Source organism: Lagenorhynchus albirostris, chromosome 11 (assembly GCF_949774975.1).
Source record: "Lagenorhynchus albirostris chromosome 11, mLagAlb1.1, whole genome shotgun sequence".
Classification (NCBI taxonomy): Eukaryota; Metazoa; Chordata; class Mammalia; order Artiodactyla; family Delphinidae; genus Lagenorhynchus; species Lagenorhynchus albirostris.
The window spans coordinates 25945223-25969844 of record NC_083105.1 but is presented as its reverse complement, the minus strand read 5'-3'; the positions used below and the strand labels follow the sequence as shown (position 1 = coordinate 25969844).

Genomic DNA, 24622 nt, shown 5'->3' with positions numbered 1-24622 from the left:
ATGGGACACCTCTGATAAACTTCTCCTTGCGGTGCTACCATAAAAGTCATCCAACTCTGATGTCTCAGCCCCTCTGTCTCTCAAGTTTCAAATTCCCACGGGAAAATCTGTTTGGCTCAGCTCAGCGTTAGGTCTTCCCCTATCAATCAGCTGTGGCAGCGCAGCAGGGCTGAAGCACAGACGCAACCACGCAGGCAAGAGGGAAATGTAAATGACGTAGCCGCCCCAACAGAAGTCTACTTCAATTTCCCACGTTTGTGAGCTTCTATTTTGCAGTTGACAAATGACAAAGTTAAGGGCAAAAAAGCACAACAGACATTGCTTAATCAAATAACTTTAATCAAGTTAACAGCAAGCAGCAGAAGTACAATTACAGGAAAAGCCCCATATTTTACATGTAAATTGTTTTTCCTTGTCTTTACTTGTAAGGTGTTGAAGGTGGGACCCACTCCTGAATCTTCTTTCTAGTGGTGGAATAAGGTACGTATTGTTGTGGAGTGCCACTCACGTTGAATTTATGGTTTGTCCAGATGAATTTACGAGCAGTAGGTGGTTTTGTTGTTGGAGGATCATCAGTCATAGAGTGAAGCCAACGATGCCTTAAAGAGGGAAAAAAAGACAATTATGAACAGGCAGCATAGTGTAGTAGGAGGAGGGTTAAGAGAGCAGTTCTCAAGCTACTGTGTTGCTTGAGCTCAAATCTCAGCTCCATCACTAACTAGCTGAACTTTTCTACGCCTGGGTTTTTTCATCTGAACATTCTTACTAAGAATGGTGTAAGGATTAAATGAGACAATACACATAAAGCACCTAGAAAAATTCTTGTGCATAGTAGGTACTCAACAAATGTTAGCTATTGCTGTTATAATTATTGTATTTCATCAAATCTAGGACACCATCCATTTTAAGATACACCATTATTTTATGTATCTCTAAGAAAGAAAAAATCCTGCTAACTAAACTATGACATGTATCCTACTTTTACGCATAAAAATGTATTTTAGGGCTTCCCTGGTGGCGCAGTGGTTGAGAGTCCACCTGCCGATGCAGGGGACACGGGTTCATGCCCCGATCCGGGAAGATCCCACATGCCATGGAGCGGCTGGGCCCGTGAGCCATGGCCGCTGAGCCTGCGCGTCCAGAGCCTGTGCTCCGCAACGGGAGAGGCCACAACAGTGAGAGGCCCGCGTACAGCAAAAAACAAAAACAATAAAAACAAATGTATTTTAGAACTGATGACGTACAGTATTACTGTTAGATGCTAGAGGCTGATTCCGGAGTTTCAGTATGCTCAGGATGCTCTGGTTCATGAAGCTCTAGTTTGAAACCTATGAGGCTCCTGCTGAAGAAGAGGGTCTCTGCATGCATCTTAAAGACAAGCTTAAGTCCGAACACTGGAGGACATACAGTTTGTTATAATAAAATTATTAAATCACAGCCCAAAGTTCATGAGTGTTTCAGCTTCAAGTGTTCGTCAAAAGATGTTTGCTTGGAGGTGCCAGAAATCTGGCCTAAAGAAGAAAGCAAGGCATTTCCTTGGAGTATAGAGAACTGTCTCTCTAATAACAGAGAAAAGAAAGAATCAAAGTCCAAGGGACAAAGAGTAGAACTGAGCAGAAAGCCAAGCTGAATTTATATGGGAAAGGAAGGGGAGAGAGAATTCATAACAAGACTCAGAGCTCACAAGACAAAGATGACCCTATGGGAAAAGGGAATGAGGTGACAGGCACAGAACTGCAGTTCCAAGAAAAAAAAAAGGGGGGGTGGAGGATTGCCCAGCTACAGAGGAAGGGGCAAGTAGAGGAAGTTTCAGTAAAATAACTAAGACTAAAGCTAATGAGAAAAATTTATGATACTATGTAAGTTTAAGAATATTTGCTAACAGGGCTTCCCTGGCGGCGTAGTGGTTGAGAGTCCGCCTGCCAATGCAGGGGACATGGGTTTGTGCCCCGGTCCGGGAGGATCCCACATGCCGCGGAGCGGCTGGGCCCATGAGCCATGGCCGCTGAGCCTGCACGTCCGGAGCCTGTGCTCCGCAGCGGGAGAGGCCACAACAGTGAGAAGCCCGCGTACTGCAAAAAAAAAAAAAGAATATTTGCTAACAGTAATTGATAGATATAGCTAGGTAATTGGCTAAGACCTATGAGAGTAGAGATAAAATATTATTACTGTTGCTATATTTGTGTCTAAAGATAATTATATCATGATCAGCTAACACAATAAAGAATGAAGAAGTCTGTACACACTGGGCTGGTTTCTCTCTTACATCCTCCAAAGGAAACTGGATTAGTGAAAAGTAACCTGGACCAATAAACAACTACTAACATGAGCTCTGAAACCTAGTGAGACAGTGGTGGCGAGACAGGCTCCACAAGCTACTCGAAGGCGGGATTAGCTGTCAAAACCAAGGCTCTTATTTATCAAGGGGCTTTGTGTAAGTTCAGGCATAGAAGAAATATTTAACTTTTGCCATTTGAGTCAGCTTAAGTAACTAAAGAAGATTTGTATTCAAATAATTGCCATCGAGATTCCTGAAAGTTAAAATATTTAAGGAACCACAGTCCAAAGCTTTCATAAGCCTATTTAGTTACTTAACTGAGAGCTCATGGAGAAATAGAAAACGTTCAAGGAAACTAAAAGAGGGGAAATTCTCTGGTGGTCCAGTGGTTATTAGGACTCAGTGCTTTCATTGCCTGGGTTCAATACCTGGTTGGGGAACTAAGATCCTGCAAGCTGCATGGCATGGCAAGAAAGAAAGAAAGAAAAGAAAGAAAAGAAAGAAAGAAAAGAAAGAAAGAAAAGAAAGAAAGAAAGAAAAAGAAAGAAAGAAAGAAAGAAAGAAAGAAAGAAAGAAAGAAAGAAAACTAAAAGAAATTTTTTACCACCAACACATAAAATCTGAAAATATTCATCCAGTAAGGCTACTGGCTAGAGTTAGGGAATGACTAAACAGCAATTTATTCTCATTATGTTAGAATAAGAAACTATAAAATAAGAAAATGTTTATAGTATGCTAGGCTAATATAACCCTTCTGTTATATTATTAAATAAAGTCTAAAGAAATAATACCTTTTAGATTTCCACACCAGAGTTTTTGTAAAACAGGTTTTCATCTGGGTCATTTTTCTTCCAATTAATTAAAGATGCTAATGGACTAAGAGTATTGTCTAGAAAACTGTGTTGAGCTGGCATCAGACCCACTTCAATTTTATATCACTGTTATTATCTTACAGGACAAAATATAAAATTACTTAAACTTGATGATAAAGTCAGCGTGACTACAAATAAGGAGACTGGCGGAAAGGCAAAAAGTTATAAATACTAAAGAGATAAATATAATGAAAATAGATTACACTTTGGAAAAAACTCAGTACTCAAATATATTCAAGTGTGTCAAAATATCTTTTTTTTTTAATTAATTAATTTATTTTCGGCTGTGTTGGGTATTTGTTGCAGTATGAGGGCTTCTCATTGCAGTGGCTTCTCTTGTTGAGGAGCACAGGCTCTAGGCAAATGGGCTTCAGTAGCTGCGGCATGCAGGCTTCAGTAGTTGTGGCACATGGGCCTACTTGTTCTGCGGCATGTGGGATCTTCCCGGACCGGGGCTCGAACCCATGTCCCCTGCATTGGCAGGAGGATTCTTAACCACTGCACCACCAGGGAAGTCCTCAAAATAATATCTTTTTTTTTTTTTTTTAGAGAGAAGGCTTGAATTTTTTTTTTTAAAGAAGATGTTGGGGGTAGGAGTTTATTAATTTATTTATTTTTGCTGTGTTGGGTCTTCGTTTCTGTGCGAGTGCTTTCTCTAGTTGTGGCAAGCGGGGGCCACTCTTCATTGCGGTGTGCGGGCCTCTCGCTGTAGAGGCCTCTCTTGTTGCAGAGCACAAGCTCCAGACGCACAGGCTCAGTAGTTGTGGCTCACAGGCCTAGTTGCTCCACGGCATGTGGGATCCTCCCAGACCAGGGCTCCAACCCGTGTCCCCTGCATCAGCAGGCAGATTCTCAACCACTGCACCACCAGGGAAGCCCTCAAAATATCTTTAATAACAAAAATATTAAATCACAATTACAACACAACTCAAATGGAAATAAATCCCATAAGTGGCTGATCTAATTCTCAGTTATATATGAGGAAAAACTGTGGAAAGGAAGAGGAAAAGAATACTTTCCCCTTCTTTGAAAATATACTACTTCACTTAAGTTTGAGGTTGTTAGCCATTCAAAGTACAAAATGGAGCGATTTATTTGTGAAGAAAGAATTAAACAGCCTAATAGGAAATTTAAGAAATAAAAATATATACCATATAAAATATATTTTAAAAAATCACTGTAGGGACTTCCCTGGTGGCGCAGTGGTTAAGAATCCGCCTGCCAATGCAGGGGACATGGGTTGGATCCCTGGTCCAGGAAGATCCCACATGCCATGGAGCAACTAAGCCCATACACCACAACTACTGAGCCTGCGCTCTAGAGCCCACGAGCCACAACTACTGAGCCTGCGTGCCACAACTACTGAAGCCCACGCACCTAGAGCCCATGCTCTGCAACAAGAGAAGCCACGACAATGAGAAGCTCATGCACTACGATGAAGAGTAGCCCCCCATTCACCACAACTAGCGAAAGCCTGTGCACAGCAACAAAGACCTAACACAGCCAAAAATAAATAAATAAATAAAATTTTAAGAATAAAAAATAAAAAAATCACTGCAAATGAAAACAGTCTTTAAGATGGATATTAATAACAAAGATAAAAGTTTAATTTTCCCTTTCAGAAAATTTCCAGAAATAAAATATTAACAAATAACAACCACCAACAACAAAAATATAGGCAGTTTTGAATCTTTTCCTTGGATAGTATACATTATTAATTTTGGGAATCAAGGCTGGCTCCTATGTTCATGTTTCAGATGGTTTCACTTAACATTACTGAGCCAAGAAATACTAAAGATTTTTCAATTTTTCAAAAAATATAATAGACTAAAAAAAAAACCCGCTCCAGATTGTTTTTTGAGGTAAAAATATTCATTATACTAAATTACTCCATCCCACTTTAGTTTACGAAACATTCTCATGCATATCACTCAGTCACTTATTTAATAGTAAGTATTTCATATTTTAAAATTGTGGAAACAGAATTGAAATGACTTTCCCAAGGTCCCACAGCATGTATGTTACACACTGAGGCTTGAACACAGTTTCCCAATGGCTGAAGAGAACATTTTGATCAGGACCTTAATTACAATTAATAGATGAAAACTGGCTGGGATTACGATAGCACTTAAATATCTGTCAAAATCCTGAGATCCATCTAACCACAGGATAAGACTGATACACTTAATGCAATAAAAACCAAAGACAGTTCATTACAAGATAGCCAACTCAAACTTTGTTAGCTCAGTAATTATTCTTTTTAATTAAATGCAATCTGAATCAAAATCTCAATAGGGTTTGACAATTATAATTCTAAGGATCAGCTGCACGTCTATCTTAAGAACATTCTGAAAACTCACAACAATCAGGAAGGCCAGTATTACCAGACATTAAAGTCACAAACATTAGAATGGTATAAAAATTGGCACAAAAATTTTGTACCCAGATTTTGGTACAAAAGTACAATAATAAAACAGAAAAAAATCCCCCAGACTAAAGGATATATAAGGTAAGTTTGGCATTTCAAATCATTGGGGAAAGTAAACATTTCTCAACAAATTATGCTAGGATAATTAATTTTGTTGAAAAAAATTATTAGGTTTCCCCAGCCATATATCAGGATAGATTGCAGACAGATTAATAGTGCACTGATACAAATGTGTGAATATTTATATTCATAAGATATATTGATATTTATAGAATATGAAGGACCATTTCTAAGCTTAATATCAAAAGCCAAAGCCATAAAGAAAAAAATGGTAATTTTACTACATAAAAATTGAAGTGTTTATGTACTAAAACTCTGAAAACAAGATTAAAAAATAAAAGAAACAGGGAAATATTTGTAACATACAGAAAAGTAGTTCATCTATCATTACAAATCAGAAAGAAAAAGTCAAACATCCAATAGAAAAATAGATAAAAGGTGTTAAAAGATAAGTCATAAAAAGAAAAAGTGGCAAACAACAAAAAGGAAGTTTAATCAAGGAAATACAAATAAAAACAAGATATAACTTTTTACTTGCTAAACTGGCAAAGATTTTAACAAATAATAATAATACCCAGTATTTGTGAAGTTACAGAGAAATCCAACTCATATACAGCTGAATGTATTTGCCCTGAGAATGTAAATTGAATGTATTTACCCTGAGAATGTAAATTGAAGGTAATTTGGCAGTAGGTACCAAACACTTATACAACACATACACTTCTGGATGCAGCAATTTTACTTGTAGGAATCTGCCATAAGGAAAAAAGGATGTATGGGAACAGGCTTACATACAAGGATGCTGACCAAAGCTTTATATATAACAGTGAAAACATGGAAAGAACAAAACCAAGAATAATATAGGGAATACTTAAATAACTCAGGGCACATGCACATGACAGAATATTAAAGCCTCATTAAATATTATGTTACAGAGAATATTTTATGACTTGAGAAAATGCTCACCATATGTTAAGCTTAAAAAGCAGGTTATTTAGTTAATTTACTTAATGATACTAAATAGCATTTATAAGTCATGGGCACTGTTCTAAACAGTTTACAAATACTAACTCATTTAATTCTTAACTCTATGAGACAGATGTTATTATCCCAATTTAATAAATGAGGAAACTAGAGCACCGAGAGTCTAAATAACTTGCCCATGATAGTGATGCTAGGATTCAAAATTGGGTTACTTCTTCAAAAAGTAACCCACTTACATGAAAAACAAAAACAAGGGATACATATGCATAGGAAAAGAGGAGATGGAAAGAATATGTATCAAAATATTAACAGTAGTTTATCTTGGTGTGGTAGGATAATACGTTACTTTTATTTGCTTTGTTATTTTCTGAATTTTCTGTAATAAACATGTACTACTTTGTAAGATAAAACAAAGCTATTAGAAAGAAAAGTCCTTCTAATTCAAAACAACTAGAGATGGTTTTAAAATCCTGCTCAATTCATCTGTCATTTATTTGAGACTCTAAGTAGGTTCTTCTACTTCTAACCTCATTTCATCCCACTTTAAGCCATCACTTAAAAAAAAAAAAATCACTCTCTTTAAAGTACTAAATGTTTTAGTAGCAGGTAGACTGTTTCTCTCAGTCTACCTTAATGGAAATTTTTCCTACGTCAATTCCACCACACAAACGTCATTCACTACAGTTACATAGAAAAGGTTCAAACTGTTTTTTTTAAATCTAGAAACCTCAAATTTTTCTATATGACTATCTCTAGCATATATTATATATATAATATCTTATAGAAAAACCCAAATGAACTTTTTGGCCAACCCACTGGATGGCCAAAAATAAATTGCTAACCTGTGAACACAATACAGATTTATTCTGGAAATTGGAATCAAGAGTAGTTCCTTGTTCACCAAAAGTAATACATAGTTTATTTCCACACTCCAGGTATAAAATTTTCCAACAACTCATCTTTGTAAAATGTTAGAATCAGAAGCACTGAATAGTAAGTGAAATGTGTTAAACAAAAGCTGAATTTTAAAAATCAAAACAATCTTGTCTTCTGCTTATAATTAGCACATTTTAAAAGAGAAAGGTTATAAAGTAACATTCTGTAACACAGGACTATCTACTTAAACATGCAGTTTATAGTTTCTTAGAACATAGCCTCTTATATTCTGATTTTCCGGAGCAGAAAATAAATATTAGGAAGGATCTATTTTGAAAAGAAGCTTGCAACACATTGTACTGAATAACACTCATTTTAATTCAAATCAGAGTATTTTACACAACACCTACTACCTGAAAAAGGACAGATTAAGCAGATACATCAAGGGGAAGAAGACAATATTCTCTGGCATTGAGAGATGGCCATTTATTTAGGAAAATAATATTTTAAAAGACTATAAGATACAATTCAGTGGGACAAGGTATTAAAAGGCCGGGTTGAAGTTCGAGTGGAATTTAAAGGTAAATATGAGCTTCAAATTCATACAAAAGCTATAATAGAAGTGACAAGACATACCATTTTTCGATCAGCTACCAGAAGCAAATAAAATTACTGTATCCCAAAAGCAAAATAACAGTTGTTTCAAGTAAAACAGTATGTCCCCTTTTATTCAACAAATATTTACTGAGCAACTACCATGTGCTAGACACTGGTTTAGGCGTTAGCAACACAACAGTGAACAAAGTTCTTACCATCAAGAAGTATGGTAGTTGGAGAAACAATAAATTAAATACTACGCAATAAAATGACAGGCAGAGATAAGTGCTACCAAGGAAAAAACGAGAGCAGGGGAAGGGGACATAGTGTGAGAGAAGGACAGGGCTCTTTAGCCAGGCAGTCTGAGCATGAGCCATGCCACACCTGGGGAAATAGCTAGTGCAAAGTGACTGAGGTGGGAGTGTGCTCACCGCTCGAGGAAAAGCCAGCAGACCAATGTGGCTAATAAGTCAAAAGTTAGCAGGGCAGTGAACCGGGCAGTGTACGCAGACCTGGAAGGGCCAGGATCACATTCCAACTCCTTGCAGACCATGTAAGGAGTCGGAATTTTAACTCTCATGATGATGGAAAGCCAGTGGAGAGTTCTGAGCAGAGGTTTGATGTGATGCGAGTTACATTTTAAAATAATCACCCTAATCACTTAGTATGTTGGGAATACTGGTGTATTGTAAGAATGTAAGCAAACCAGTTGGGCAGTTGTAGAAATCCAGGCAAGAGATTACTGTGGTTTGGACTGGGGTAACAGCCACAGGTATATCAGGCATGGGATATATTCAGAAAGTAAAGCAGAAAGAACATGCTGATAGGCTGGTTATTAGAGAAAGAGTTGAGGAGGACCCTTAAATTTTTGGCTTGCATAAACAAGAGTTATTTAAGGGCTTAGGGACATTTTGCTTGATAGGTTCATTAATCTACCTACACTGGGCATTTGAAGATATTTAAAAAATCAAATATATTACATTTATAAATGTGCCCTAAAATGCTTAAAGGGATGTAATTAACTAAACTTGCAAATGGAGATAACTCTTTAGGAGAATTTAATCCTTTCCATTAAAGTTTATCAAACATTCACCAAAGAACAAGAGACTATGATTGCTCTTTATCTTTCTGCAAAAATACTCAATTTACTAATCTTGTTATCCTATTTATAAACAGAACCTCAAAGCTTAAGAACAACTGTGTTTTAAAATTTGCAGCTATAGTAAATAGAATATTCATTTTAAACCCAAACTGCCATTAATCCTGTCTATATACAAAGCCCCTAAGATACTAAAACACTCAAACTGACAAGTAGAATATTAAGTGAAATGGGGAAAACATCTGTGATATATTAAGTGAGGAGAGGGGGAAGAGAAACAAAATACTGTGTATAATAAAGAAATACATATGTATACACACATATATCTATATATAGTTATTTCTAATCACAAACCTTCTTCTAGAGAAGGTGTGACCAATAAACTATAACCTGTTCTCCACACTGTGAAACTTTAAAAACATTCCTTCTCTACTCAAAAGCAGACCCTCAGGTATTTGTTGAATCGGTGAACAAATGTTAACAGTGCTTATTTCTTGGCCAAGGAATTAGAGTTTATTTTTGTTTGTACCTTGTATTTCTCTGGATTTTCCAAGTTTTCTATAACAACTGTACATTTTTATAATCAGAAAACATATTTTAATGATGATTATAAGGACTGTTTTGATAGCACGGAAGATCGCTTATATTATCTACAGAAAAAGCAGAAAATAAAACTGACTGATTATGAAAACAACAACTACACAAAAATTTATTTACAAGGACTAAAGGGAATATGCCGAATGTTGACAGTGGTTGCCTCTTAGGGGTGTATATGGATTATCCCTGCCCCCTGACAGATTCTTTGAAACTTTTCTGATCTCTCCACATTTTTTTCAAGAACAGATTCCATTTAGATTAGATGACGTTCATATTGCCAAATCCATGTGGACACTTCTCTGTCCTTATCTTACTTAACCTCTCAGCAAACATCAATAGTTAGACTTCCCATGTTTGTTGAAATGCTAACCTCTCTTGCCTTCCTTCTTACTTTGCTAGTAGCTACTATTCTTTGCTGGCTTGACCTGTCCTAAGCTCCAGATTTATCTATCCTGCTGTTTACTTAACACAACCATTCATTTGGATTTCTGACAGGTATCTCAAACTTAGTACACCCAAAAAAGAAGCTTCTGATTCCTATCCTCCACCCTCACAACCTACCCTTCTCCCAGTCTTCCCATCTGAATGAATGGTACCACCATCTACCCAACCTCTCAAGCCCCAAACCTAAGAATCATCCTTGATTCTTCTCTGTCACCTCCAAGTAATCCTCCTCATCTGCCACCTTACTCCTCTACAAGGCTTCTAGAACATATTGTCAACTAAAAAAAAGCTGACCACAACGATGTTAAGTATCCTAAATAAATTAACCCTACAAGAGAAAAACCGTTATCAATGTCACCATGGCACTGGAAAAATCTTCAAGGGCAAAATTAAGTTCTGTAAAAAAAAAAAGCAAAAACTTTTTAACATATGCTGTAATTTTTTTAAAAAAGTACTTATGCATTACTTGAGTAATTTAAACATTAATTTTAATAAGAAAAATTAATATATGAGGAGAGACTAGTGCACTACACGGAGGAAGGAAAGACATATTACTTAAAATGAACAGAAGGTGCCACCAAGTGGGAAAAAAGTACATACACGGTAAAGAAAAATCCAGGCGAGCCGTGGTTTTTTTTAACTTGGTTCAAAGGATTTCAGAGTTCCAACACTCCAAACCACACACACAAAAAACTTTGTTTCAGGCTTCCCTGGTGGCGCAGTGGTTGAGAGTCCGCCTGCCGATGCATGGGACGCGGGTTCGTGCCCCGGTCCGGGAGGATCCCACATGCTGCGGAGCGGCTGGGCCTGTGAGCCATGGCCGCTGAGCCTGCGCGTCCGGAGCCTGTGCTCCGCAACGGGAGAGGCCACAACAGTGAGAGGCCCGCGTACCGCAAAAAAACAAAAACAAAAACAAAAGAAGTGGTATAAAATAGTACTTGTAATCTACTGAAATACTTTGAGTATTCTATTCAATCAAGTTAAATAAGAAGAAATTAAAATCTCATTGCTGACCCCATAAATGAAGAAATTGAAGGGACTATAACAAAGAAAAAAAACAGACACTAAGTTATAGTATAGTATTAGTCTACCAGTTAGTATTCATTAAAGTGACTATAAACTCCAAGAGAGGATCATATATTTTGTTCACTACTATGAATATATAAACCCATCAATGCCTGACACATAGTGGGGTGCTCAATAAATATTCATTTAATGGAATGAACTATATGTAAGCTGGGTGCTGTCCTAGGTTCTAGGCAATAATTTTTTTTAATTTTTTATTTTCAAGGTTTGTGTAGCTCCCCTGCCCATCCCAGACATTTGCACCACCATGAATACTTTTTGTTTATCTATTGGTAGACCTAACAGCTTTACCGACTGCTGACACATTCAAAGAAAATGAAAGCCTTGAGACAAAACAGACAAACCCACAAGATTTTTAATGTTCCCACAAGATCAGGGAACGTTACGTGAGCCCCAGAAGTTCATTAAAGATATTCCCTTGTTCTACCAAAAACACTGATGGCTCTGAAGAGAAAGCCTTCCCCAGGTGAGACTATGTAGCTACTGAACAGACTCAAAGACCATCATAGGCCACACTGGGCACCAGAAAACTCAGAAGGACAGAGGACAGGAACCACAGCTTGCCAGCTGGGAAGCATCAGGTGTTCCTCTCACTGGGAGACTTTGCAGTAGTTCATGCAGGTGACAGCCCACCTAGCCATCCAGGAGCTATTTTCTTTGACTCCCTAGATGACAGAGCACAGGCTCAAGGGAGATGAAAGCCACATCAGGCAGGTGCAGGAGCTGCCCTGACTTAAAAGCTTCATGTCCACAAAAGCTAACATCTCTACTAACAACAACTCTATGGGCATGGCTTCAGGATTGCCATTGCAACAAGGGCCAAGCTAGTTCTAAGAGCAGCAAGACATGGAAGCCCAAACATAGCTAACTCATCAGGCATTTATAAATCCTCTCAATCTAGATGCAGTTTACCAGTCAGGAATCAGTTTTATCCAGCAATGATTGATACAATCTCATCTGGTTTCCAGGGTAACATTTAACTGAAGATCAGATTCTCTCAAACCTTTTACAGATGATTTACGAACACTGCACACTACACTAGGTGAAATCTCATTTCAAGTCCCATCTCTAGCACCAACCTCTATTCTGACCTCTGGACTAGTGTTTTCAACTGTCTACCCACCACGTTCACTTGGTTGTCTAACAGGCATCTCGGAGAGAACTCTTGATTACCCTTTCCATTCTGCTTCCCCCATCCTGCCTGCTCTTCCTCTTCTCAGTAAATGTGCCACAAATAGTTCAGGCCAAAAACATTGAAGTTACCCTCTTCTCTCAAAATCCAAACCATCAGCAAATCCTGTTGAGTCCATCTTACTTCAAACTATGTCTCTGCGGTAGGCAGCCTCTAAGACAGCCTCCAATGACGACATCCTCCTGGTGTTCACACCCTTGTGTAATCCCCTCTCGAGTATGGGCTAGACTTACTGACTCATTTCTAACAAACAGAATACAGCAGCAGCGTGGGATGTCGCTTCTGAGATTAGGTTTAAAAAGACTGTGGCTTCCATCCAGGGTGCTCTCTGTCATTCACTTTCAGATTGTAACTCTGGGAAAGCCCGCTGTCATGTCATGAGGTGGCCTTGTGGAGAGGCCCACGTGAGTGTTCTCGGAAGCAAGTTTCCTGAGGTCTGTCTGCAGACATGTGAATGAGTTTGGTAGTGGATCCTTCCAAATTCAAACCTCGAGATGACTGCAGCCCCAGATGATATCTTCTTTGTAGCCTTGTGAGATTCTAAGCCAGAGGCATCCAGCTAAGCTGTACTCAAATTCCTTACCCACAGAAATGGTGAGATAATGTTTATTGTTTTAAACTAAATTTAAAAAATCTATTACACAGTAGTGGACAACTGATACAATTCCAAATCTCACAACCTACATTACTGACACCTTATCCAACTTCCATCATCTCTGGATGGAGCTGGCCCAGACAACTACATAAATAGTTCCCTAAGTAATCAGCCTACTTCCACAAGGCTCCCTTCCTCTATTCACAGCAATCACAGAGATGCTTTAAACATTTAAATCAGAGTCCAAGAGCCATTAGGTGGGGCCAATCAAGGTAGGCATCTGTCTTTGCTTGGCATGGGGGGTGCCACGAGGTGTGTGGCAACAGCCCAGTAAGGTGACAGAGCCTGAATGGGGGGAGGGGTGTGGCAAGCTGATGTGGGGTGCTGGAGGCAAAGTGAGGTAAGAAGGGAGGCCAGTGGTGGGGAGGTGGGAAGGCAGCAATGGGAACTTTGTTACCTACAGTGGAATTCATCAAATAAGTAACTCTTAAATAAAAGAGAAACAGATACATATACAGAAAGGGAGAAAACTAGAACATAACCTGCAGTGTTGGACTGGATTCAGTGGCATTGCTGTCAACTTATGGTTTTCAATATATAAGGTGAAAAAGAGAGATATAGAAATAGAAATGTACACACACAATCATTACAGCCATCTGAGCTTGTCCACTGAGATGTCCCAACAGAAATGAACATACCTTGCACTCAGATATTAGTTTCTAAATACTATTCTCTACTGAAAAATAGCAAGCAAGAAAATAAAACAAACACAGGGCTCCTCAGAGAAATGGCTGTTTTCATGGGTGGGGCAGGGAAAATATAAGATGAACCTGGAACACCTTTTGTCAGAAAGCAAGAAAGTGCTCCAAGAATGAGGGGGATATTTCAAAAGGACCCCAAATGCAGACTGAAAGGGTTCCCACTGGTCAAACTGAGTTCAATTTGAGCAATAAAATAACGAATTATAGTAATGGATTACAACACATTGATTAAAATGACAATTCATATTGATATAAATAAAGTTTGACGAGTAACTGGATAATTGCATAACCTCAAAGTATCTCCCCACAAAATGCCAATTAACTGTAAAGGGAAAATGAGTAACTTTAGAATGGAGAAATCTGGCGCACACACCCTAATCAAGTGATAGAAATTTTCAGTAACGAGATAAATCAAAACTAGATGCCATTTAATAGAACACAACAAGACGAATCTGACACTGCTTCTGTGACATTCCTGCCAAAGATGCATAGCCTCCATCTGGTCATGAGGAAACACTGCAAATCTATACCGAGGGACATTCTACAACACCACTTGCCTGTAATTTTCCAAAGTGTTACGATCATAAAAATCAAGGAAAAGCTGAGGAACCAAACCATGGTGAAAGAAGCTAGAGAGAAATGAGGTCCACATAAAATGCATGACCAGATTCCCTTGCTATAAAGACACTGCTGGGACAACTGATGAAACTTGAAGAGGGTCTGATGGTTAGACAGCAGTGGTGTATCACTGTTAATTTCCTAACTTCGATGGTTATATTGTGGTTATGTAGAAGAATGTCCTTGGCTGTAGGAATTACACTCTAAAGTATTCAGCCATGATATGACATCATTTTCGCAACTCTGAAATGATTCAAATACTTGTAACTTTTCAAAAAGTTTGAGATTTTAAAAAAATTGTAAAACAGGTCACATCCTACCTAACCTTCCAGTGACTTCCAGAGAACTTTAGAAAAAAAGCCAACGGATCTAGCCATGGTTTACAAGATCTACATGTAGATGTAGCTATTGAAAGCCCTAGCTATTTCTCCTACCTCATTTCCTGACATCTTCCCCTCACTCATTCCATTCCAGCCAAACTGGCCATATTGCTGTTCTATGAATACAAGCAATACATCTCAAACACACAGGACTTTTGCACCGGTGGTTTCTGCTGCCTGGGGCTCTTCATCCCCCACCCCCCACTCCTCCCCTCTTCAAATGTCAGTCCCTCAAAGAAACCTTCCCTAACGCCTATATAAAACAGCCACCTCCCCTACAAGAGAGGGCCACTGCTCTTTATCCCTTTATGAATTCCTTGCATTTACTGTTGCCTAAAATATATAACACATTTGTTTTTCTGCTTCCTTTCATGAGAGCAAGGACTTTGTTTTACTCACTGTTGTATCCCCAGTGCCCAAAATAGTTCTTGGCACCTGGTAGGTACACAATAATTATGTAAATGAATAAAGATGACAAATTGTATTTGTAATTCATTACTCTATATGTAAGATAATACCTGGCTCTCTAATAAAAGATAAATCAACCCAACTTCAAATGTATTCATGGATCAAATCAAAGGTAAGGTTAGAATTCTACAATGTATTGCACTCACTCAGCAAAGGGGGTTCTGAGAAACAAACAGCTGAGCTTATCCGAACCACTTCTCCCTACAGAGACTCATCACAAGCCTTTAAGCTTCCCTTACAAGCAAGGGTCATCAAAGGTACTCAGACCTTAGGGGGCTCCACTCCACAAAGAAACTCAGCTTTGTATCCTCAACTGCCCTCAGGCATCACCCCAGCAGGTGATGTTATCTTCTACAGCTTTCAGCTTCTTTTTTTATGTGATCTCAGATCTTATATATAAAAGGACTTACTTGGCTGCATAGTACTTTTATCATTTCAGATTTTTAACTAGTTAATAGTTGAAAATGTGTTTCAGCCCACATAATTTTCCCTCCCCCAGCCCCCAATCTAGATGGGTGCTTTGAAGGAGATGGCCATCAGTCTGAACATGGCAGCCCACAGGCCCTCCACACGCTCTTAGGACCAACTCCTCCCCCAAAACAACCAAACAAATGAAAACTAGCAGGATACCTCGCCTCCTAAAGCCAACACTCCACTTTGAGATCTTGGTCTCAAACAGTGCCAACGTATATACAGAATGCCCCTTCGAGAAAGCAGACAGCTCCAAACCTAAAATCACAGCTCCTCAGATTTTAACAGACCATAGGTTATTATTTCCCATTAAAAAGAGCACAAAAATCCAGCCTCAAATGTAACATCAGTGCTGCTTTCTCATGTTAAGAGCCAATGAGTTTTATTAAAGACAGAATCCAATACTGTGGTCTTCAAACTACATCACCGGGCTTCCCTGGTGGTGCAGTGGTTGAGAATCTGCCTGCTAATGCAGGGGACACGGGTTCGAGCCCTGGTCCGGGAGAATCCTACATGCCGCGGAGCAACTAGGTCCGTGAGCCACAACTACTGAGCCTGCGCATCTGGAGCCTGTGCTCTGCAACAAGAGAGGCTGCAACAGTGAGACGCCTGCGCACCGTGATGAAGAGTGGCCCCTGCTTGCCACAACTAGAGAAAGCCCTTGCACAGAAACGAAGACGCAACACAGCAAAAATACATAAATTAATTAATAAACTCCTATTCCCAACATCTTTAAAAAAAAAACATACGCCCTTTAAAAAAAAACTACATCACCGACATGAGTATGAGTAAATGCTTCTAATTAGTCCAAGTAGTGGACCAGAGGTAGGTGAAATCTTACAAACATATTTTGCTTAGCTCACATACTATTTTAAAAAATTATTCTGTCCAATCAAGTAGCCTATTCAATTTATCCTTTTAATTTAATTTTTTATAGATTTAATTAATTAATCATTATTTATTTTTGGCTGTGCTGGGTCTTCATTGCTGCGCGCAGTCTTCCTCTAGTTGCAGCGAGCGGGGGCTACTCTTTGTTGCAGTGCGCGTGCTTCTCATTGCGGTGGCTTCTCTTACTGCAGAGCACAGGCTCTAGGCGCGCAGGCTTCAGTAGTTGTGGCACGCAGGCTAAGTAGTTGTGGCTCGGGGGCTCTAGATCGCAGGCTCAGTAGCTGTGGCGCACGGGCTTAGCTGCTCCGCAGCATGTGGTATCTGCCTGGACCAGGGCTTGAACCCATGTCCCCTGCATTGGCAGGTGGATTCTTAACCACTGCACCACCAGGGAAGCCCAGCCTATTCAATTTAAATAAAATAAATTCACTTCCTTAGTTGCATTACCCACATTTCAAAGTGCTCTGGGCCACGCGGGGTTGGTGGCTACCCTATTGGACAGCACAGATATAGAACATTTCCATCATCACGGTAAGTGCTATTGGACAGTGCTGTATTTAAACTGACAAATTCTTTAAAATAAACATTTAAAAACAACAAGTCTCACAAAGAAATACAGATTTCCACTTTCTCTTGAAAAATCATATGTAGGAACCCTTCGCTGAATTCTTACCTGATGGAACTAGAGAGAGTGAACAGGGCCGCTGCCCTCCTGGGGAGTATGTGGATGGAGTATGTGCTTTTCAGTTCAATACAGTCCCCAATAGCCCCAACTGTCTCACATCTGTACTTCCCTCACTTATGTTACATGCCTGGATTTCTACTTGAGCCTTCAGAATGAAAGTGAATACTCTGAGATTATCCTAGTTTCTACTCAATAGAACACAAAACTATTTCTGATGATCAAGTTCAACTAAAATAAAATATCACAGCTAACCTGATACTTATTTTTAGTTTTTTTGTGTGAGATTTTCTAGACCAACTAGAAAGGCTCTCTAGAGTTTAAATGTGTATCAATCAACAACCTGTGAAACAGATATAAATACTTGCTTTGAAATAGTTTATTAAAAGTTTGGTAATTCAAGTAAGAGCATTTAAAATTTCATTTCAAAATAGGCATATTAAAAATCAGTTTTTACAGACCTAAGGAATTTGGGGGCTCTCAATTTACAGATGAGAAATCCAAGCTCCAGAGAGGTTTAGGAATTAATGCTTTAAGTCAAACTGCCAAATAAGATCAGAGCCAGAGTTCTTTGAGCCTTTCTCTTCACTATGGCCAGGTGATACTACAGCACACTGTTTTCCCTCAAAGACAGACACACTATTATATATCCCAACATATAATATGATTGGTGACACCCCTCCATCAAGAGATAGTCTGTAACCTCTCTGGCTGAACATGGGCAGAGTTTTCTAATTGCCTTGACCAAGGGAATGCGGACTCAGTACTGGATGATTTCCAAGACTGAGTCAGATAAGGCCACATGGCTTCTGCCTGGTCTCAGAGCATTTGCCTGAGCAGGCTCAGGCTACCGGAGGGTGTTCCAATCTAACACCCCAGCCATGCCCCCAGCTAAACAGCCAGCACCAACTGCCAGACACCGAGTGAACACACCTTCAGACCGTTGCCAGAGCTACTCCAGGTCTTTGCTCAAACCCTCCAACCCCCACCTCTGGCAGGAGTGTCCTTGCTCAAAACCTGCCACCCCCCTCCACCTCACCCCTGCTTCTAGCAGGAGAGAATATGAATCCTTCAGTTAAAGGGTCCAGAGATACGAAAGGAAACTACAAACAAAAACCCAGATGGAACCAGATGGCACCAGCCAATGAATCTGACCTCCAACAGACCCAGAGTCTGATTATACACTGATTTTTTCTACATTAGCATATTATATGACACACCTACTGGCAGCCATGACCAGACATTAAAGACCAAAAAAGGACCAAAAGGGAGTGGCACCCCACACCCTGAGGTTGTGGGGAGCCCCGCCCTTCCCGGTAGACTAATGCATATGCCCCCCTATCACTAGCCTCACTCCTCCTCCCTCTGTCTTTACTCTATAAAATTAAATCCCTCTTGCCACCTGGGCGAGAAGTTGATCTGTGAACATAGTTCCCACTTCTCCATTCTTTGGCCACTGAGTAAAGCTTGTGCTGTGTCCATCTAAATCAGGGTCCACAGGACATAATTCAGTAACAAGATGATTCTACTATCCAGCCTTTGAGTCTTCCACTTGAAGCCTCAGACATTCTGGAGCAGAGATAAGCCATCCCTGATGTGGCTTGTCTGAATTCCTGACCCACAAAAACTATGAAATAAATACTTATTGTTGTTTTAAGGTACTAAGTTTTAGGGTAACTAGTCATGCAGCCATCGCAATTGGGACAGATGTTTTCAGAACAACATTAACTTAAGAATAAGTTAACTTAAGAATTAACTTAAGAATAACTTAATAATAGATATACAACAAATATTTGTGTAATGAAACAAATATTGCCAAGTGAAATAAAATAAAATGTTGATATAGCTCACCATTCAGGGGGCACCATGCTTCCATCCACATCCCAGAATGTGTTTTTGCCATTCATTTCAGTAGTATATATAACCCATCGGTGACGGCCTAGATGGAAAGATCAAAATGTAGTTTAGAGAGATGTGAGGAAATAAAAACAACCTTTTTAAAAAATTATAATTGCGTAACATCAAAGAAGACAACCTTTTTTATTAAGAAAAGACTTTTATATGCTCTTACATAAGAGAAATGTTAGAGAACTAGAGCCCTGGGTGTATTACTGAAGGGAAACTCCAGGAAGTGAATGGCAAGCTTTTATCAACAACCTAGTGGCCGCCTCAGCAAAATCCCTGCATGGGGACTGAGACTCACTCTGTGGGTAGGGCTCAGCCCTTTCACGGTGGAGAACCCTTACTTCTCCCCCAGCTCCCCCTCCAAGGGGGTATCAGAGAGGGAAGGGGAGGGAATATGTTTCCAGCTGTTCTGGGTAATCAGGAGAAAAAGTGCTCCTCCTAAGACTGGGGCAGGAGAAATGTATTCACAGCAATCACACTTCAATTATATGTTTCCATATAAATATTTTTAAACAAACCACGAGATCCTTTCGGAAATTGGTGATTATTACATAATAAGCAAACACTATATATGATGGTTAGATAAGCAGAACATCTCATGTTATCAAAACAGTATGCTGAATTCTTTAAAAAATTTCTGTGAAATAGTTGAGAGCATAACCACAATTTACAAAACTGTTAGACAAAGACCTGGATTTTAATGAAGACTGTCATTTTTTTAAATTTTTATTGTGGTGTAGTTGATTTAATGTTGTGTTAGTTTCAGGTGTACAACAAAGTGAATCACTTATACATATATCCACTCTTTTTTAGGTTCTTTTCCCATATAGGCCATTACAGAGTAGTGAGTAGAGTTCCCTGCACTATACAAGACTGTCACTTATTATCAGTGTATATTAGGCAAGTTTTATGAGATTCAGTCTCTTTACCTATTAAAAGTGTATGATTAGGGCTTCCCTGGTGGTGCAGTGGTTGAGAATCTGCCTGCCAATGTGTGGGACATGGGTTCAAGCCCCGGTCAGGGAAGATCCCACATGTTGCAGAGCACCGAGGCTCGTGCGTCACAACTACTGAGCCTGCGCTCTACAGCCTGCATGCCACAACTACTGAGCCCACGTGCTACAACTACTGAAGCCCACGCGCCTAGAGCCTGTGCTCCGCAACAGAAGAAGCCACCACAATGAGAAGCCTGTGCACCGCAACGAAGAGTAGCCCCCATTCGCCGCAACTAGAGAAAGCCTGTACACAGCAACAAAGACCCAATGCAGCCAAAAATAAATAAATAAAATAAATAATTTTTTTTAAAAAAGTGGATGATTATACCTACATCTTAAGGTTGCTATGAAAATTAAATATCACACACACACAACTAGTTCAGTACTGGGCACGTAAGTACATAATACACATTAATTCCTTCCATCTCTTCTTCATTGCCTTCATCCCCACAGAGGGAATACAGAATTCATCCCTGTAATGAATTTTAAGCCAATAAGCAAAACGTAATCTGCATTTACAGAGTTTTCCTCGGTAAACATATAATCAAAAAATACCGACTAATACTATTTAAACATGAACTTATCTATTAAAGAGATTGAAAAGATTTCAGCCAGGATTTGTTTCTTTTATGAGAGAAACCAATCTTGAGAATAAGAAACTAAAAGTAAACTATAATCTTATGAGGCAGGGGAATATGAAGGCAGATGGAGGAAACCTTGGGAAAGGTTTCATAGAGTTAGGCCATAATGACAGAGCTGGGCTTCAACAATCTCATTATATATATATATATAAATTTTAAACGTTCAGACTCAGCAATACCACTTATAGGAATTTATTTTTAAAATATTTAAACAATTGAATGCAGACATAGTTACAAGCAAGTTCACTGCAGCACTGTCTCTAATAATAAAAAGTTGAAGGCAATGTAAATGTCTACCAATAGTAAACTGTCTGATAAAATAATGGTTCTTCCATACAGTGGAATAGAGTGTTGCTATTAAAAAGAATGGTGTGGGGGACTTCCCTGGTGGCACAGCAGTTAAGAATCCACCTGCCAATGCAGGGGACACGGCTTCCAGCCCTGGTCCGGGAAGATCCCACGTGCCACGGAGCCACTAAGCCTGTGCACCACAACTACTGAGCCTGCACTCTAGAGCCCACGAGTCACAACTACTGAGTCCACGTGCCACAATTACTGAAGCCCACGTGCCTAGAGTCCACGCTCCACAAGAGAAGCCACCGCAATGAGAAGCCTGTGCACCGCAATGAAGAGTAACCCCCACTCCCCACGACTAGAGAAAGCCCATGTGCAGCAACGAAGACCCAAAGCAGCCAAAAATAAATAAATAAATTTATTTTTTTAAAAAAGCATATATTTTCTCCCTGTGAGGATATCAAACATTGTTCTGCAACTAGAGTTTTTCATGTTACACATATCTTTGATATATTTCTATACAACGAAGTATTCTAAAAAATGTACAATTCATCAGTATCCAATTGATGCACAACTAATGTGGCTTTTAGAATTTACTACTAAAACAATGTTGCAATGGGTGTCTTTGTTTTGCAAGAATATTTGAGATGAATTCCTAGAAGTGTTGGGACAAAAGATATGTGCAATGTAAATTTTAACAAAATTTACCAACTGTCCTCCAAAAGGACTATGTTAATCCATATATTCTTATGGCATTTCCCCAGTTGGAATTTATCAGATTGGCAAATACTTCAAAATTTGATAGGTGAAAAAAGATAACGCTGTTTTTTGAGCTGCATTTCTGTAATTACAAGTGAGGATGAGAGGGATAAATCAGGAGTCTGTAATTACAATATACACACTACTATATATAAAACAGATAACCAAAAAGGACCTACTGTATAGCATAGATATCTATACTCAATATGTTGTAATAACCTATAATGGAAGAGAATATTAAAAAAAGGAATTAAAAAAGTGAATCACTTTGCTGTACACCTGAAACTAACACAACATTGTAAATCAACTATATTTCAATAAAAATTAAAAAATTTTTTAAATAATGTATTCTTTTTAAAAAAAAGTGAAGATGAGCACGTTTTCATGCCTTTGTTGGTCATTTAGTTTTCTTTTCCTGTGAATTATCTTTTTCTTTTTTCTATCGAGTTCTTCATCCTCTTACAAGTACTTTGTAAAAGTTCCTTGTACATTACAGAAAACAAAGTCAAATCAAATCCCAATCTCATTCCCATTATTTATACCAAAAAATACTGAACTCACCAAAAAACTGCTTGTTGTCTTCGTAGTATTTGTTTCCATATTTGTCTTCCCCCACTAATGTGCCAACCCTCACATCGTTTGCCCTGGGAATGTCCAAAAGAAAACAGACATTTTAGGAAGACTGTTCATAACACACACATAAAGTGAGAATACCAACTTTCACAAACATAGGCAGCTGTGCCAGCTAGAAAAACGAGGAGGTGCTGGGTATGGTCACTGGTTGTATACTTCTAGCGTTCATCCCCACATTCACGGCCACTCATTGTCAGAGAATCAGCTTTCAGGTAAGAGCGTTAGAATCCCTGCTCTTGTTGTCCTAGTACCATTACAGCACAAGAAAAGAGAAACTGACCTAACTGATGTGCCTAAAGGACACTAAATAGATAGATGCAATATCGTCAAATTACACGACTACTTTTATCTACTATCCCTAGGCCATGAGGCAATGGAGTTAGCAAAAAACTTCAGGAAATCTGGAAGCTCAAGTATTTCACTGTGCTCACCTCGCTCAACTCCTTACAGTACATGGAAGGCAAGTGAAGGCCAGAGAAGGAGGGAAAAAAGAACTTTCCCAAGGTCACGCAGTGAGTGTTTGGCAATGCTCACTGCTCTCCAGGAAGCAGAGCAGGGGTGCAGCCCATATGCTCTCGCCTCCACGTCATGGCTCTGTCTCTAGAGCCGGCTTTGGTCCTGTCTCCGGGAGACCCCTAGACAGAGACTTCGGCCCGGGGGAAGAGGGCAAAGGCTGTCCTTGAGAAAAGCTGCGGATTCTCCAAGGTGACCCAAGCCCAGGCCACTTTCCAAGAAACCAGCCAGCGCAAGTCCAGCCCCAGAGGCCAAGAGCATGGCTCTGGCCGCTTACCTGAAGAAAACCCGTAGATAGCCACGGAGGCCGCCGTGTCCGCTGACCTGCTCCAGCCCGCGCTTCAGGACCTGCAGCAACTCCATCTCGTCCCGCAGGCCCCGCCTCTCTGGCGCGCTGCGGAAAACCCTCCGGAGGGAAGCGGCCACTCAGCAGCAGGGAGCCGACCACAGAAGGTTCCCTCGCACGCGCAGCACGCGGAAGTGGTTTTGCGCATGCGCGGGTCTGGAGCGCGCGGGTCTGGAGCTCCCCCGTCAGGCCTCTTCCCGCTTTCCAGAAAAGGTGCGGTTTGTTGATTTCCCTCCGAAGCAAAATTTTCAGAGATTGCATTTAGAAGGCAGGACATGCAGTGGAAAGCTCACCTAAACTAGGCTTTCCCAGGTGAAGGTTCCTCCTTTGCGGACCTCAGTTTCCTTATCTAAAGTGATTGCCTGACTACTCCAAAAATCCTTTCTAGAGCCAAGATTCTTTGGAAACAAGATACCATTAAGGAATTCAATATTAAGCACGAAATGATACTGCACATTCAGAAGTAAGCACATTCGACACCAGCGTTGTGGTAGGCGACTGAGGAGGAGGAATAGAAAAGTACGAGATTAAATATCTACTCTCAAGTATTTAATGATTTAGTTGCAAGTTTAAAATAAAAAATTTAGATATTTAAAGTGTATTTGAAAAATAATCCAGGCATATTTAAATTTTTTAAACAATAAAGGGAATGAAATGAACGCTATTATTTATAATTTTCTAGCAGCTAACTTTACAACTTTAAATATGCTTTAAAACCTATATTTCTTGATCCATCAGTTTGGAAGTCTCTGATTGCCAACTATTTGAGATGAGAAACTTAGCACATGGTCACTTCCTTCATCTCATCCCATCCTTTGCTCTTCCAGACTCGTCTACCATATCATTTCTTTAAAAAGGTCAAGATTTATATTCTAATCCATAACTGAAAGTTTTCATAATTGTCTAAAGAGTTTTATAAATTGAAACACAACATTATTTCTTGAGAGGACCAAGAAGTAAGACTGGACCCAGAGAAGAGATGTAATTTTATGCTACTAAATCTTCAACCCCAAAAGAAAAACCTCCAAATATTAGGATCAAATTTTCTTTTCTTAGATTCTATCAGTTGCTCAAAATCCAATGTCACATTGGAATTTATTTTATGTTGAACTGTGGCTTGTTTTCCTGTTTAAAAAAACCTCTATCTGAATTATTCCAAT

General features: G+C 39.4%; 1 protein-coding gene across 1 annotated transcript; it reads right to left on the bottom strand.

The window, feature by feature from the left end:
- Nucleotides 1-322: 322 nt before the first annotated feature.
- NDUFA12 (NADH:ubiquinone oxidoreductase subunit A12) lies at nt 323-23592 on the bottom strand. The gene is made up of 4 exons (XM_060164745.1): nt 23394-23592; nt 22532-22614; nt 19228-19315; nt 323-599 (listed from the first exon to the last, which is right to left on the bottom strand). Exons 1-4 carry the CDS (start codon nt 23477-23479, stop codon nt 419-421), a joined length of 438 nt encoding a protein of 145 aa, XP_060020728.1. The 5' UTR covers nt 23480-23592; the 3' UTR covers nt 323-418.
- Nucleotides 23593-24622: the final 1030 nt, after the last annotated feature.